This window comes from Mesitornis unicolor, unplaced genomic scaffold (genome assembly GCF_000695765.1).
Source record: "Mesitornis unicolor isolate BGI_N332 unplaced genomic scaffold, ASM69576v1 scaffold1454, whole genome shotgun sequence".
NCBI lineage: Eukaryota > Metazoa > Chordata > Aves > Mesitornithiformes > Mesitornithidae > Mesitornis > Mesitornis unicolor.
This window is the reverse complement of record NW_010180571.1, coordinates 49,661-63,032: the sequence shown is the minus strand read 5'-3', so window position 1 is coordinate 63,032 and position 13,372 is coordinate 49,661. Positions and strand designations below refer to the sequence as shown.

The window sequence follows — 13,372 nt, the reverse complement described above, 5'->3', positions numbered from 1 at the left end:
CTAAATCAATGAAAGGTCTAAAATTAGATTATATTCCTGAGATCAGATGTGAATCACTAGTTAATCATATTTTCTTTTATTATCGCTGTCTTTACCCTTTTATTTTATCCTGAGAAATCAGGTTTCTGAATTGAAAGCAGTGAACTGTGAAGGCATGAAACCCTGCTGGGTTAGACCACACCACATCATCTGTGGATGGAGTCCCAAAAATCTTTTGTTTTGAAGGTTCACGTTGCATCCAAAACTGAGCTTGACTGATTTTTCAGTTGGTGCTGTATCTCTCTCTTCCTCAGCCCTCTGAAGTTTCAGGTAGCTGTTTTCTTAAATTAATGAGAAAAAAAAATACTGCTAAAGCTTGCTAAATAAGGTTTGAAACCCACTCTGGAAGTGACAAGGTATGACTGCAAACAATTATCTTTTGACTGTGGCACAAAGCTCAGGTAACTGTGTTCTGCATTCTTATATTTTTAGCTGAAACTGTGGTGAAATGCACCCACACCAGAACACAGAGGTACGAGGTAACCCACAAGATCAGTGTGCGAGTGAGGCGTACAGGTATGTCTATGCTGGGTGTCTGTCCAGATGAAATGGCAGCTGTGGGGACTATGTTACCTTGCAAGTGCCACCAACTTTAGTCCCACATTTGTGTGGATGGGACGGCAGGAACATGAATGTATACTGGAGAGATGACATTGGCTTTGTGCTTGTGTGTGTGTTTCTGGGAGAGGTGTCATTGAAGAATGATGCTGACCTGATTCTGTGGATGTGACAAACACCATGGGCAATGCAGGTATAACAAGTAAATGGTTGGCTTATAGGATAAGAGTTTACGTGAACAAAAATGATGGCGTTGCAGGAGGGGAACCTGCAAGGACCCTTGCAGAGAGTGTGCGTACTCAATGGGAAAGTCCTCAAAGCTGTCACTGTCTGACATAATAACTCAAGCTATTCTCCCTGCTGCTCATCACATTCCAGTATCTCTGCACTTGAAGGAAAGACTGTGTATGGCAACAGAGTGGTGACCGCACGTGCCAGCAGCACAACCCCCGTTTGAATGAAGGCTGGTGTCATCGCAGAGCAGCGTATTGGTGCAGCATGCTTTTGTGGCAAAGTACGTGAGGGAGGGCAGCACGTGGTGGCTCAAGTCTTGTGTTTGGGATCAGAGGGAGACAGGTGTCTCCCTCCACCTTTCGCTCCCTCCACAGGCTCCTCCACCTTTCCTCTGTGCAGTCACAGGACTTGCCAAGGCGTAATTAGTGGGGCTCTCGTGTTTCAGGGGAGGCTATTGAGCAGCTGCTGAAGTGCCAGCTCAGTTGGTAGCCTTGAAAACAAAACGTCCCTTGTTTCCCATCACCACTGTGAAATACTGCCTTCCTGAATCTTGGGTTTGGCCCTGCAGCTTTCAGGACGGAGAAAATGTGAGATTTTTGCCAATGATGTATCTTCTAGGTCTATTTAATATCCGTTATCAATTTAATGTGCCACTTTAATGAGATTTTGCTTTTTCCATCTCCTCTGTAGAGCTGATTACTTAGTGTATGTGGTTGGTATTTGTTTGTGTTTTTTTTTTAAAGGAAACTGCAAGTGAAGAAGTTGAATGTTTGCTGCAGCTGAAAAGAATATGTCCTAGTGGGAAAAGGTGAAAAAGAGAACCAAAGGATGGTGCTAGGATATATGTACATGACAGGAAGCCATGACTAGCAGCGTGATTGTCAACAGGAAACAAAAAGTCACGGCTTATGTGACGCTGCCATACAATACACTTTCAGTGTCGTGTTGCCTGCTGGACTTTGTGGCCTGGGGAGCAGTATAAGCCTAAGTGAAATACTCTCCTGTCCATTCATCTGCTGGAGTTTGAATTATTCTGCCTTTGGTTAATCCACCTTGCTGGAGCTGGCAAGCCCTGGAGTTTTTTCTTGACACCTGCTACTGCAAAGATCTTGAACAGCCATGGGGAGAAAACGGTGCGTGTGAGCAAACTTCACTGGCCAGCAGCAGAGTGCTCTTCAGACCCCAGGCAACTTCGAGGTGTCTTGGCTGTTCAGTGCTCTGCAGATATGAACGCTGAGCTTTTCTGGCACGTTCTCACATTGGCCTGGTTGTTCTCACCATGCTAGTACATGGGAAAGAAGACTTCCTCTCAGACATAGCTTACATCATCCTGGAACTGGTCATTGCCGTGCTGGCCATCCTGGGAAACATCCTGGTCTGCTGGGCAGTCTATCTGAACAGCAACTTGCAGAACGTCACCAACTACTTTGTGGTGTCTCTGGCTGCTGCTGACATTGCCGTGGGCGTGCTGGCAATCCCCTTCGCCATCACCATCAGCACTGGCTTCTGTGCCTTCTTCTATGGCTGCCTTTTCATTGCCTGCTTCGTCTTGGTCTTGACTCAGAGTTCAATCTTCAGCCTGCTTGCTATTGCCATTGACAGAATCATCGCCATCCGCATACCCCTCAGGTAAGCACGGGTTGGGTTGTGGGGACGGAGTGGGGCTGGGGCGGTGAGGGATGAACATCAGTAAAAACAACAGATCTGGAGATGAATTAAGGAAGGAAAAGTTAATGAGGATCAGCACTTTTTCTCTTGTATTTTGAAATAAACTTTTCTAGCTCTTGAAGGCTGCCGTGGCTGCTGGATTTTCTGATCACTTCTTTTTCCAGTTCTTCTCTGTACTTGTATGGTGTACGCCCATGGCATCGCAACGACATTGCCTAGGAGGTGCCATTCCATATTTAGACAGGTTCGTGTGGTACCCCTAATAACCTGTGCTCTGAGCTGTAGCCTACAACACTAGGAAGATCACTGCGGGAGAGTGGAGCTAAAGCAACACATGGTGGAGGGCAGAAAGGGGGTGAGGTCAGCTTGTCTCCTTCCTCATGGGGAGAATGGGGGACTCTGCAGCTGTAGCAGCACGGATGTGGAGAGTGTGGATGGGGGTCTTCTTTTGGGAGGTCCGTTAAAAGTGAAGGGAGGAGAAGCAGCAGGCTATGGAGGCGTGGGCCTTAGCAAGATTTGGACTAGCTTAGGCACTGCCTCTGGAAGCAAAGCATGTATTAGGTCAAGGCAGACACTTGTCCCAACCCAGACCTGCAGATGGTTATTCTGTGGTCTCTACTCTGGAGTTGAAAGGAAGAAAAGGATGATTCAGTATTAGAGCTGGAAAGCTAAGTACCACGAGTTGCTACTTTGTGTGCAACCAGGGAGGCTGATAGGGACAAGGGGAAGTTTTGCCATGCGCACAGGGGCTGCTACTCAGTTCAGTTTCCAGAAGCACATTATTGTGACTGGATGTATCTGACCGTGGGCGTGAAGCAGCGTTTTGTGGGCTGGGTTTGAGTGCTGTGTGACAATGCTTCCGAGTCGTTCGGTAAGCTCGGAAGATGTAGAGGAAGCCCCAGGAGAGGCTGTGCAGGCAAAGTGTAGGAGTCTCCTTCCTTCCCGTCTCGTCCTTAAGAGTATGCAGCACACTCAGGAATGGAGAGACTTGCTTCCTATCCTGAACAACAGATGTGGCTGCAAAAATGGAACAAATTTCTGATCGTTGTGCTCCCAAGTTTGGGTTTTTGGATATCCTGCTGAGCTTAAATCACTTGTGTTGTCCTGTGCAATTTAGTTTTGTCTCTTGTGAATACTTCGGTCATCCAGCACTTATGTCGATTAACACGAACCTCCCATTCAAAAACCAAAAGCATTGTTTTCCCTAGAGCTGTGGAGATTACCTTTCCATGTGGACCAGTGCAGCACAGTCTTTCCTGAAGCCTTGCCTCAGCAAGTTTGTGCTGCTATAACATTACCATTAATTGTTGGTTTCCAAACCTATAGTCGTAGCTGTAACAGCCTCTACTTTTGTTGTAGTTGTAAGGAATAGCTATTCCATTCCATTGTGGAGAAAGCTCTGTCAATATTAGTTACCCATACATTGGACTGTCTCCACTCTTCTACAGTTCTGCAGGTAGAGGGTTTCACTTTATAAACCAAACTAATGATGAATGGTACAAAGAAATACATGTAGTGTAGCCCTTGGGAGCTTGCCTCTGAAATGATTTTGAGAAGGGCTAATGTCTTTAATTCATCTCTCATGAGGTAACTCTGAAGACTTTTGCTGACAGTTTAAGCGCTCTTATTGCTAGAGGATGACTTGCCAGGAAAAGGATTTTAAAATTCTGGATTTCTGCCCATTTTTTGGGGTATCACTATAACTATATTGTCTTGAAAATTTAATTTCCTGGCGTAGCCAAGGTAAAAGAGTCTTTTAGAAAAATCAGACTTTATCAGTGCTGGGCACAGTACTGGTTTTGCTATTTTGTTTTTGAAAAAACAGAGCACACCCAATTCCACCCCAGAAACAGTGGAGTTGATTGGATGCAGAAACCTGCAGGTAGATCCATGGGTTCCTCCCCCTCCTTGTCCTCTGCTGGTTTGTCCTTTTACAGTAGGAGCGGAGAACTTGTCAGTTGTGTTTCCCCTTAAGAATTGATGGATGAATAAGCATTAGATTTACAGCCTCAGACATGCTGAGAAAGTGAAAGCTGATTAGCTGAAGAGGGAAATGTGATATGATTCAGACTGCTCACATCCTCATCTTTTTCTTTTTCTAATATCTGGTAGTCTTAAAAATGTGTCAAACTCTTGGAGGGAAAGTTCTGGCACTAAAGGTGCAACGCTTTCACCCCATCCTTTAATGCCTGGGAAAGCCTCTTCTCTCCTCCTCAGAGGACAAGAAAGGTAACACCAGGCATTCCTAATATTCATTAGATGAATGCTCTTAAAAAAATAACAAATCAAACTTCCTTCTCTCAAGCCAAACCATAAAGGGCCAAACCTATTTTTTCTTCTTTTTCTTTTTAACTGCTTCGTGTCTGATGTATCCCAAGGAAGGTAACCATATGTCTTGGTGGATACGTGTATGGATTTGTGTTCCCACACAAACTGTGAGCGCTAAGGAGGGAGAAAAGTGGGTTCTCTGATACTGCTTATTATCAGACACCTCAGTACATCATTAGAGTTATCTTTGGAATTATTTTTCTGTGGATAAATGACCCTTCTCCAAAAAAATTACAGTGAGGAAAAAAATCTATAGGTAAAATTTAAAAATACATAAAAAGTAATTTATGAATGACTTTATGAATGAGTTCTGCCTTTCAAATGATTAAAACATTGTGTAGAATTTGATAAACTTTCCAAAAGTTCTCAAACACTTTTCTGAATTCTGCCAGGCTTTATAGAATGTAACACTCTGCAAGTGGCAATAAAGCACTCCCAAGTAAGTGAGTCTGAGCCATTGTTTGATCTGGGATAAAATCAGAACTGTGTCTCTAACATGGCAGGTACCTGAAAACCTTCGCTCACTGATGTAAAACCCCTGGGTGTTCCAAACAAAGCTGGCTGCGAGTCCGAGCTCCAGGATGAAGTCATGGGCCAAGAACAATTGCTGCTTTCCAGGCTCTTTGGTGTCAGCAAATGCTCCGCAGGCTCAGTGCCCAGCCACATGCTCTTGTGCAGGCAGTTGTGGTAAAGATACTCCCATGGTGAAGGACAGGTAGCTCTGATGCACTAGAAGAGAGGAGGAATTTTTCTTCCTACAGCCAAACGGAAAAGTTTTCTCAGGTTACCGCTTGCTCTGTGTGCTGGATTCAGGTATTCACCTGCGGCATAAATACTTCGCCAGGTCATACACTGCCAACTACAGTAACTTGCTGAAGTGCAGACCATTTCCTGTGGTGAAGGTTGCTTTAGAGATGACTGCCTAAGCTACTGGGATGCTTCTCTAGGAAAGCATTGCTAAAGTGCAGCTCCCTGATGTTTGGAACATTGGGGCAGATTTATCCCGTGTAGTGGTAATTGAAACTGCAGCTCGGAGGCGGCATTGGGATGCTTTTCTGCCAGAGGCTAGGGGAGCTGGACATGAAGAACTGGCTTCTCAGAGTCAGGGGGGGAAAGAACAGGGCAGATGAACACAAACCCTGAATAAAGTATAGGACATGGAAGGGAAGAAGAGTGATTCATTTCCTCTGAACAAGCACGGGCATGGCTTTGAAAGCAGTGCCAGTTGTCTGTGGCTTCATGGGACACAGTGGGCCTTGCTGTTACCAAGCTCATGCCACGAGCAAAGGAATGGTGCCTGCTTGCTGTTACTGCTTCTGCTGTTTAGAGCCCTGTGTGGTAAGGGAGAAAGTTTATTGACTGCGTGTTTTGGGAAAGGGTTGTTTAGGTGCATGAGAAGGTCTGGGTTTGGTTTTTTGCTCTGCCACGAGATTTTTTTGTCGGTGTCTCTCATTTCCAGACAAGTGTAATAGGGACAGAATATCCTCCTTTTGTCTTGCCCCTTATGACTGCAGCTGCTGGAGGTGTGGGCTGCTGAGGGATGTGTTCAGTGAACAGTGTTTTATAGTGATTTGGTAAAAATCATCGAGCACTGCTGGAATTCAAAGCCCAGTGCCCTCAATGCTGAGCACAGCCTTTCAGGTTTCATGCAGTACAAGTGGCTGAAACGTGCTCTGTGCATGGCAGAGCCATCTGGCCAAGATGTGCAGTGCTGTCAACTGGGCCTGGAAGACAAGCAGCAGGCTGGTCGAATGCTGCGACGATGAGTTAGGCCAGCTACATATCATGCAACATATGGAATGATTTTAACTTCTGCTTGAGGACCCTCTGGTTCTTGTACCAGCTCTGTCATTCAACCCAGCTTCACAGTTTACAAATCAGACTGGTGAGGTGCTACACTTTCTGCAGGAGTCATTGTCTCCGTGACACTGAGCTTAGGCCAAGGACCCAGAAGCGTCACATCCCCGGCCAAGCTGCTTTAGGCAGCACAGATGAGTTGTGCATTTACCGAGGGCAGCTGTTCTCCTGGAGTCAGTTTGCCAGCCTGATGGCTGGGAGAGCAGCAGGACAGGTAAAACTATTTTGGAGAACACATCCACCATTTCCTGTATTTGCAAAAGTGGGGTTTGTTTTCTGGAGGAATCTGGTGCCCTTGTCCCCACACCCAACTCCACCGTGAGTGTCCCTGCACTGATATTCTGTGTGTCTGAAAATTCATGAGTAGCAGTTGTCGTTTGTGTGGCAAGTCCAGTATTTCCAGGAAGCCTGAGAACTGCTTGGGCACAGACAATCCAGTGTTGTCTGGACAAATCAGATGTGCTGCAAAGTCACCTGCCAAGTATGCAGAACACGGGCTGTCGGTGTGACCAGCTCCTTTCAGGAGGCTGTGCCTCTGCATAGGTGCCAGCAACTCACAGTATATGCGATCCTTCCTGGAAGCCCATGTAGAGCTGTACAGCATTGGGGATACAGAGAGTAGCCTGGCTTGGCTGCTGTGAGCCTAGAAAGATGCCTCGGCAGGTGCACAAACTTTTCAGTGCCAGCCTGGTGACGTCTCTAAGTGCACAAAAGGAATGAGTTCAGGAAAGTCCGTCTGGACAATAACCCTACCTCAGCCCAGTCAGCCTATGGTGTCTCATGTGTGTCCTAGAAATCAAGCTCTCCCAAGTGAATGAATGCTTCTCAGTGAAATCTGGCTGACGTGGTGCCACACACTATGTGAGGAGATGCTGTGAGCTTTCTCTCTTAACCCTTGGAGATTCTGAGCAGGGCGTTATGGAAATGCACTTGCGGATGGGTTGGTAATTGCCACTGCCAGCACAGTACACTGCAACTGGAAAGCTGCTTGGGTTAAGTGCTGTTCGTAAGCCTTGTAAAGTCTGTTGCATGGGAACCCCCAGAGAGTAAGAGGGAGGGAGAAGCGGGGGGTGTTTGCCTGGAACAGTAATGAATATATTTTTAGTGGAAGGGAAGAGGCATCTCTAGTCGTGGGATAACAGCTGCATGATTTCAAAATTCCTCGGACAAGATGTAGCCAATTCCAGGGCTGCAGAGTTTTGAGGGGTTTGTTTTGTTTTTTACTTTTCCAAGCTTCAAGCGCCTTCAGCCAATCTCTGGCTCCCTGAGTGTACTTTTCAAAGCGCAGATGCTGTTTTGCTGTGTTGAGGTCTGAATGTGAGCAATTCTCTGCTACCATCCATGTTGTGACTTTCGCATCCCCTCAGTATTGAGCAGGATCCACTACTTGCTGGAGAAACCTTTTTATCTCTCAGCAACAGCTGAATCCCTCCCTCATTTCTGCAACGAGGATTTCAGTGTATTTTGGGTACTGGCAATTGTGTGGCTAGTTCCCTGACCCTCCTGTTATTTTCTGATTTTGAAATGCAGTTGAGGAAGGGTGACTCTGGCCTACTGGGTCTTGTGTGGAGCCAGGTTTTTGCTATGACCCATCAGCAGCAATTTAAAGCACATGCAGGATCTCCATTCTGTACTGTGCCCAGCAAAAGCAGCCTCTCTCCTCCCCTGTCTTGTACTTGCATTGGGATATGAGCATGAACTTGTAGGAGTAACTATTTCATTGAGAGATGAAAAAAATTCTAAGGCTTGTTGGTTTATTTTTGTAATTTTTGTTTGCTGAGAGAATTCTGGGGACAGAGGGAGAAGGAGCATGGGGTAAACACTGGGAGTCCTGCGCTACCGTTGTCCGATTGCAGACACATGGGGTCAAGTGCAGTGTGGGACCCACACTGGAAAATGTGGGAATCCAGCCATCCACTTTCCATGCTAAGCATTACCAAGGGAAGGAAATTGCACTGAAATTTTACTGTTCCCCTGGTTTACATATTCAGAGAGGAGAACTGGTGAAGTCAGCTCAGGACTCCCAGTAACCTGTGAGGCCCTGGGAACTGGCTGATATTTTAAACAAACAAAAGTCTCTGGTTGCACTGTCAGGTTCTCACCTTGTTGCTTATTGCCTCTTTTAACAGATCTTGGAGAATTTACTGCTAGGAGCACTGGTTTCACCCAGGCATATCAATACCTCCCCCTTGGTGTGTGCAGCGCAGCCCACAGCAGACCTGTAGTCAGAGCTCTGTCCTCAGCTTAATTCCTCCTTTCTGAGAAAGACGTGGGGTCAGCGTAGCTGGGCTGGTGAGGAAAGCTGCTAACTTGTCTCAGTTCTGTAAGAAAGGCTGGTGGTGCTTCCTGAAAGTGCTGCTGTGGAGCAGAGTGAGGTGCTGCGCAAGGCAGTGCCAGCCTGGCTGCTGCAGTGGTCAGCAGAATTTCCCTGGAGCACATCTGAACGTGGACACGGGGCCGATGGCACTGTGCATCCAAATTCTTCTGTGCCATATGGCTTACGGATCTGATGCAAGACAGATCTAGCATTTCTGTGCTCCTTTGCCAGAAAGGAGGAACTACCTCAGCCTTTGGCAAGAGAAGCACAGTGGTCTTCATCACCAGGGGTCAGAGCAGTGCTGTTGATTATCTAGGCTGCAAAATCTACGTGCATGACCAAGTGGGCTGATGGAGTGAAGGAACACAGATGAAAACTGTATTGATTTCCCTGCTTTTCTGTCATCTATTCACCGCCTAAAGGAAAGGGGAGGGAAATAGGTGGCATACAATGTCATCATGTTTGGTTTCTGCACAGCAGTTCAAAGTCCCATCTGAAGAAGCAGGTGCCTTTTTTGCCATCTTCTGTCTTCTGGGACATTGGGCCACTGGAAAGTTGTTTGGGTGTCAGGGGCTTGCTGAATGATGCTGATATAATTCCCATGTCCTTTGCTTTATAGGTACAATGGCTTGGTGACTGGCTCTCGAGCTAAAGGAATCATTGCCATCTGCTGGGTATTATCTTTCATCATCGGCTTGACACCAATGCTAGGGTGGCATAAGCGCTCCCAGATCGAAGAGCTGGGTTCCAATAGGTCCTCTCCCATCAACTGCAGCAACAGCATGGTGGTATGTCTCTTTGAGGCTGTGGTCACCATGGAGTACATGGTCTACTACAACTTCTTTGCCTGCGTGCTCTTGCCCCTCCTCCTTATGTTTGGCATCTACTTGAAAATCTTCATGGCAGCCCGACGACAGCTCAAGCAGATGGAGAACAAGATGGTACACGGGGAACGTTCTCGCTCCACTTTGCAGAAGGAAGTCCATGCAGCAAAATCGTTAGCCATCATTGTTGGGTTGTTTGCGGTCTGCTGGCTTCCACTACATATTATTAACTGCTTTACCCTTTTTTGCCCAAATTGTGCCCATGCTCCCCTCTGGCTGATGTATCTGGCGATTATCCTGTCTCATGCCAACTCGGTTGTAAATCCTCTAATTTATGCCTACCGAATCAGGGAGTTCCGCTACACCTTCCGTAAAATCATTAGCCAGCATATCCTGGGCCGCAAGGAGCCGTTCAAGGCAGGAACAGCCAGCTGTAGGACTTCCACTCACGGAGGGGACGCAGAGAATGCCAGCATACGCATCAGTGAGTATGCATTGGAGGTATACACCAACGGAGAGATCCACAGGGATCCTGAAAAGCAGGACTTGAACAAAGGCAAAGCCGGCTTGGAATGGCACCAGAATGGAAATGCTCTGGATGTGGAGACAAATGGGCATCTCCCACATTCCTGCAAAAATGGGATTCTCTCAGATGCATGCATGAACAGGGAGCTTCACAGTGAAGAGCTAATTGATGCCCAGGTGTCTTACTCAGATCTAGAAAGAGCAGCCTTCGCAGCAGCTGATGTTTCCTGATGAGACCATCAAAGTCTTCCTGGTAGAATTAATTTTTTCTGTTGGTGACCTCTACCATGGCAGAAAGGGAGGCTGGGGGGCAGGGGGAGAGGTGTGCATTCAGATGGCTGTGGAGAAAGGGGTCCCTGCCCAGGACTGTTGGGCTGATCCTAAATACTAGACTGGAGAAAAGCCAAGAGACCACTGAAACGGACTAAGGAAGGAGGGACACGTTACCCATCAATGACCTGTCACCAAGAGCGGTGCCAAGGTCAACGATGGCATTCCAAGTTCAGCACTGGGAGACTGCTGATGCAGGGTGTATCGTGACATTATGCTGTACTGTGTATCTGTGGTTGCATGTCGATTTTGTTGTCTTTACCAACAGAAATAAAAGCATGGCTGGAAGTATTCGCTGAATTGCAAAGAGCGACAGGAAGGGGCCTTTTAGTACTTTGGCCCTGCAACCAACGGAAGGGGGATAGCAACATCTGTTGGTCAGGAAGGATGCCAGCAGCTGCTTGGAGAGGGAAGGAATTTACCTGATGGGAACTTTGGATTCCTTCAACCATGACTTTTTGTCTTTCAGTTCATGTTTTTAAAGCTTATACTGCAACAGGTTGCTCAAATGTTTTTTTTCTTGTCTTGATAGGATTACTTTATGTTAAGTTATAAAAGATGGGCAAGATCTCATATCGATTCCCTAAGCGCTCAATGTTCCAGATGCACAAAGTAAATATAACCTCGTAGCTCTCCACTTTGTCTAACAAATAATGAAAACAGAATCTGTAATGTGGATTTTCCTTAGCAAAAGGGCTGTTAGCAGGACTTGGTGCTGCAGGTAGTAGACAAGCAGGCCAGGCTGTGGTCTGTGTCACCAGGCAGGTCAGACCCCGAGGTGTTGTGAAGAGCTCTCAGGTGTGTGAGCTGCCCGTAGGCTGGTGGGCACTGTCTGCTTTTCCCCACTATCTCTGTGTTTCTCCTTCTGGGCTCCTAGAATGTAAATTCTTTCCATGGCCCTAAGTGTGTTTGAGGGGAGCTAATTTTCCGTATTTTGGTCATTTTCATCCTCACTCAAAAGGCTGTGGGATTTTTTTCTTCTTTCTCAGGGTAGGGAGGAACACACACATACCTAATACTTATTTTTGAAATTTTATTGAGGTCTATTTAAACACATTATCTCCTGTCATTTCAGTTTTTTCCTGATGTGATCTACTGTGAAGCCAAATGTATCCCTGTGGGGGAGAGGCCAGCAGAGCTGGGTCTGTCTGGTTAGAAGATGCTTGCACTCTGAGAAGCTGAAAGGCATCAGTAGCAGTGGAAATCAGCTGAGGACCTGCAGTAATCTGTCTGTGCAAGAGAACAGGCAAATCTGTGCTGCAGCAAGGGTATGCACTCATGTGGTTTGTCATAGAGGTGTTTCACAGCAGTTTGATAGTTTTCTCTATCACTTTTGAAGCCTGGTAGCTCAAGGACAGCAGAATGCCACATCAGCTTGAATTCCTGAAGATTGTCTTAAATCTTTATTTTCCAGACAAATAATCCATGTCCAATACCACCGGTCTTGTGGAGAGACAGGCAGTAATGGTCCTACTAGAAAACTAAAAGTCTGGTAATTGCAGGGATCTGAAGCTTATTCCTTAGCTGAAAACAGCAGAAGTATCAGCCCCAGACCTGTCTCCTCCTCATACCTGTCCACTAACATTTCAGAAGCCAAATAATCTCATTTTCAGCAAGGAACAGGGAGCTAGATTTTGATATTTGAGGAAGAGCAGGTTAGGTTTGTTTGTTCTTATTCCATGTTTATTTAAAATATTGTGAACTATTAAAAGTCAGTTTTATTTGAGAATTTTCATTTTGCCAGTCTCCCTGCATGAATGTGGGGTGTAGTTTATAATGCTGAATGTGTTCAAATATGGAGCTGCTCCAGGCTAGCACAGATCTGTGAGACAGACTAAAAGATGTGGTTGCCACCACAATCCTTAGCAGAAAGGCAGGCAAGTTTGCAGAAGAATAGACCTCACAATTTAATTGAATTGCTGCTTTCTTGGCATGGCTGTTCCACGAAGTTTAACGTCAGAGGAGTGGATTACCGCTCCAGCACTATTAACAAACACTAAGCCATTTCCTTGTAACTGACGTCGTAGGTAGTTCCTCTGTAAGGCGACATGGGATCTTGTTACTCTGGATCTTTCTTGATGGAATATTTCTGTAGGTTATTTGTGGGATGGCTCCTCTGACCTCCTGTAACAGTGGCAGAGGAACTCAGTCAGGAAAATGGGGGTCTGATCTCTTCAGGCCTCAGTTGGGAACTGAAATGTTTCTAAGAATAACATAAGATTACATCCGGTATTCATGTCAATAACAATTAGGTCCACAAAGAAGCAGAGCAGGGAAGAAAGTGTGGGAAAATACCAGCATCGCTCATGTGCTGGAACACACACGAGTGCAGAAGTGTCTCCTATTGAGCTTTAGTTGCCATTGTAAAGGGATGTTTTATGCCACATTGCATCAGACTTTCAACAGCTGATGTGGGTTGGTTGCTTTCTATTGTTTCCTGAGCTTCTCCACACTCAGTTAGGGCAGCTTCTTGCTTGGTTGCCACAAGAATCAAGTTGATCTGTGTTGATGTGACAAATTTAGGGTTGTCTCTCTGGAAAACTTTCCTGCCCAACCAGATCACCATGTGAGATTAGTGAGCTTCCAGATGTCTTGAAATTAGCTTTTCTGTTGCTGTTTGAGATGCCCCCCAAGTGTGTCCAGTCCCTTTCAATATTAGTGAGCCAGATTTGACATGAAAAGTGTGTGTGAA

At 46.1% G+C, this 13,372-nt stretch overlaps 1 protein-coding gene across 1 annotated transcript; it reads left to right on the top strand.

Annotated features, from left to right (window-relative positions):
• The first annotated feature begins 2,110 nt into the window (after positions 1 to 2,110).
• ADORA2A (adenosine A2a receptor) lies at positions 2,111 to 10,581 on the top strand. Its single transcript, XM_010183107.1, has 2 exons — positions 2,111 to 2,460; positions 9,621 to 10,581. Exons 1-2 carry the CDS (start codon positions 2,111 to 2,113, stop codon positions 10,579 to 10,581), a joined length of 1,311 nt encoding a protein of 436 aa, XP_010181409.1.
• Positions 10,582 to 13,372: the final 2,791 nt, after the last annotated feature.

Excerpts from the sequence above, each read along its gene's own strand:
- ADORA2A (XM_010183107.1), top strand. The coding sequence starts at position 2,111 with ATGCTAGTACATGGGAAAGAAGACTTCCTCTCAGACATAGCTTACATC. Across the intron at positions 2,461-9,620 it reads GCCATCCGCATACCCCTCAG|GTACAATGGCTTGGTGACTG; the intron begins GTAAGCACGGGT and ends TTTGCTTTATAG.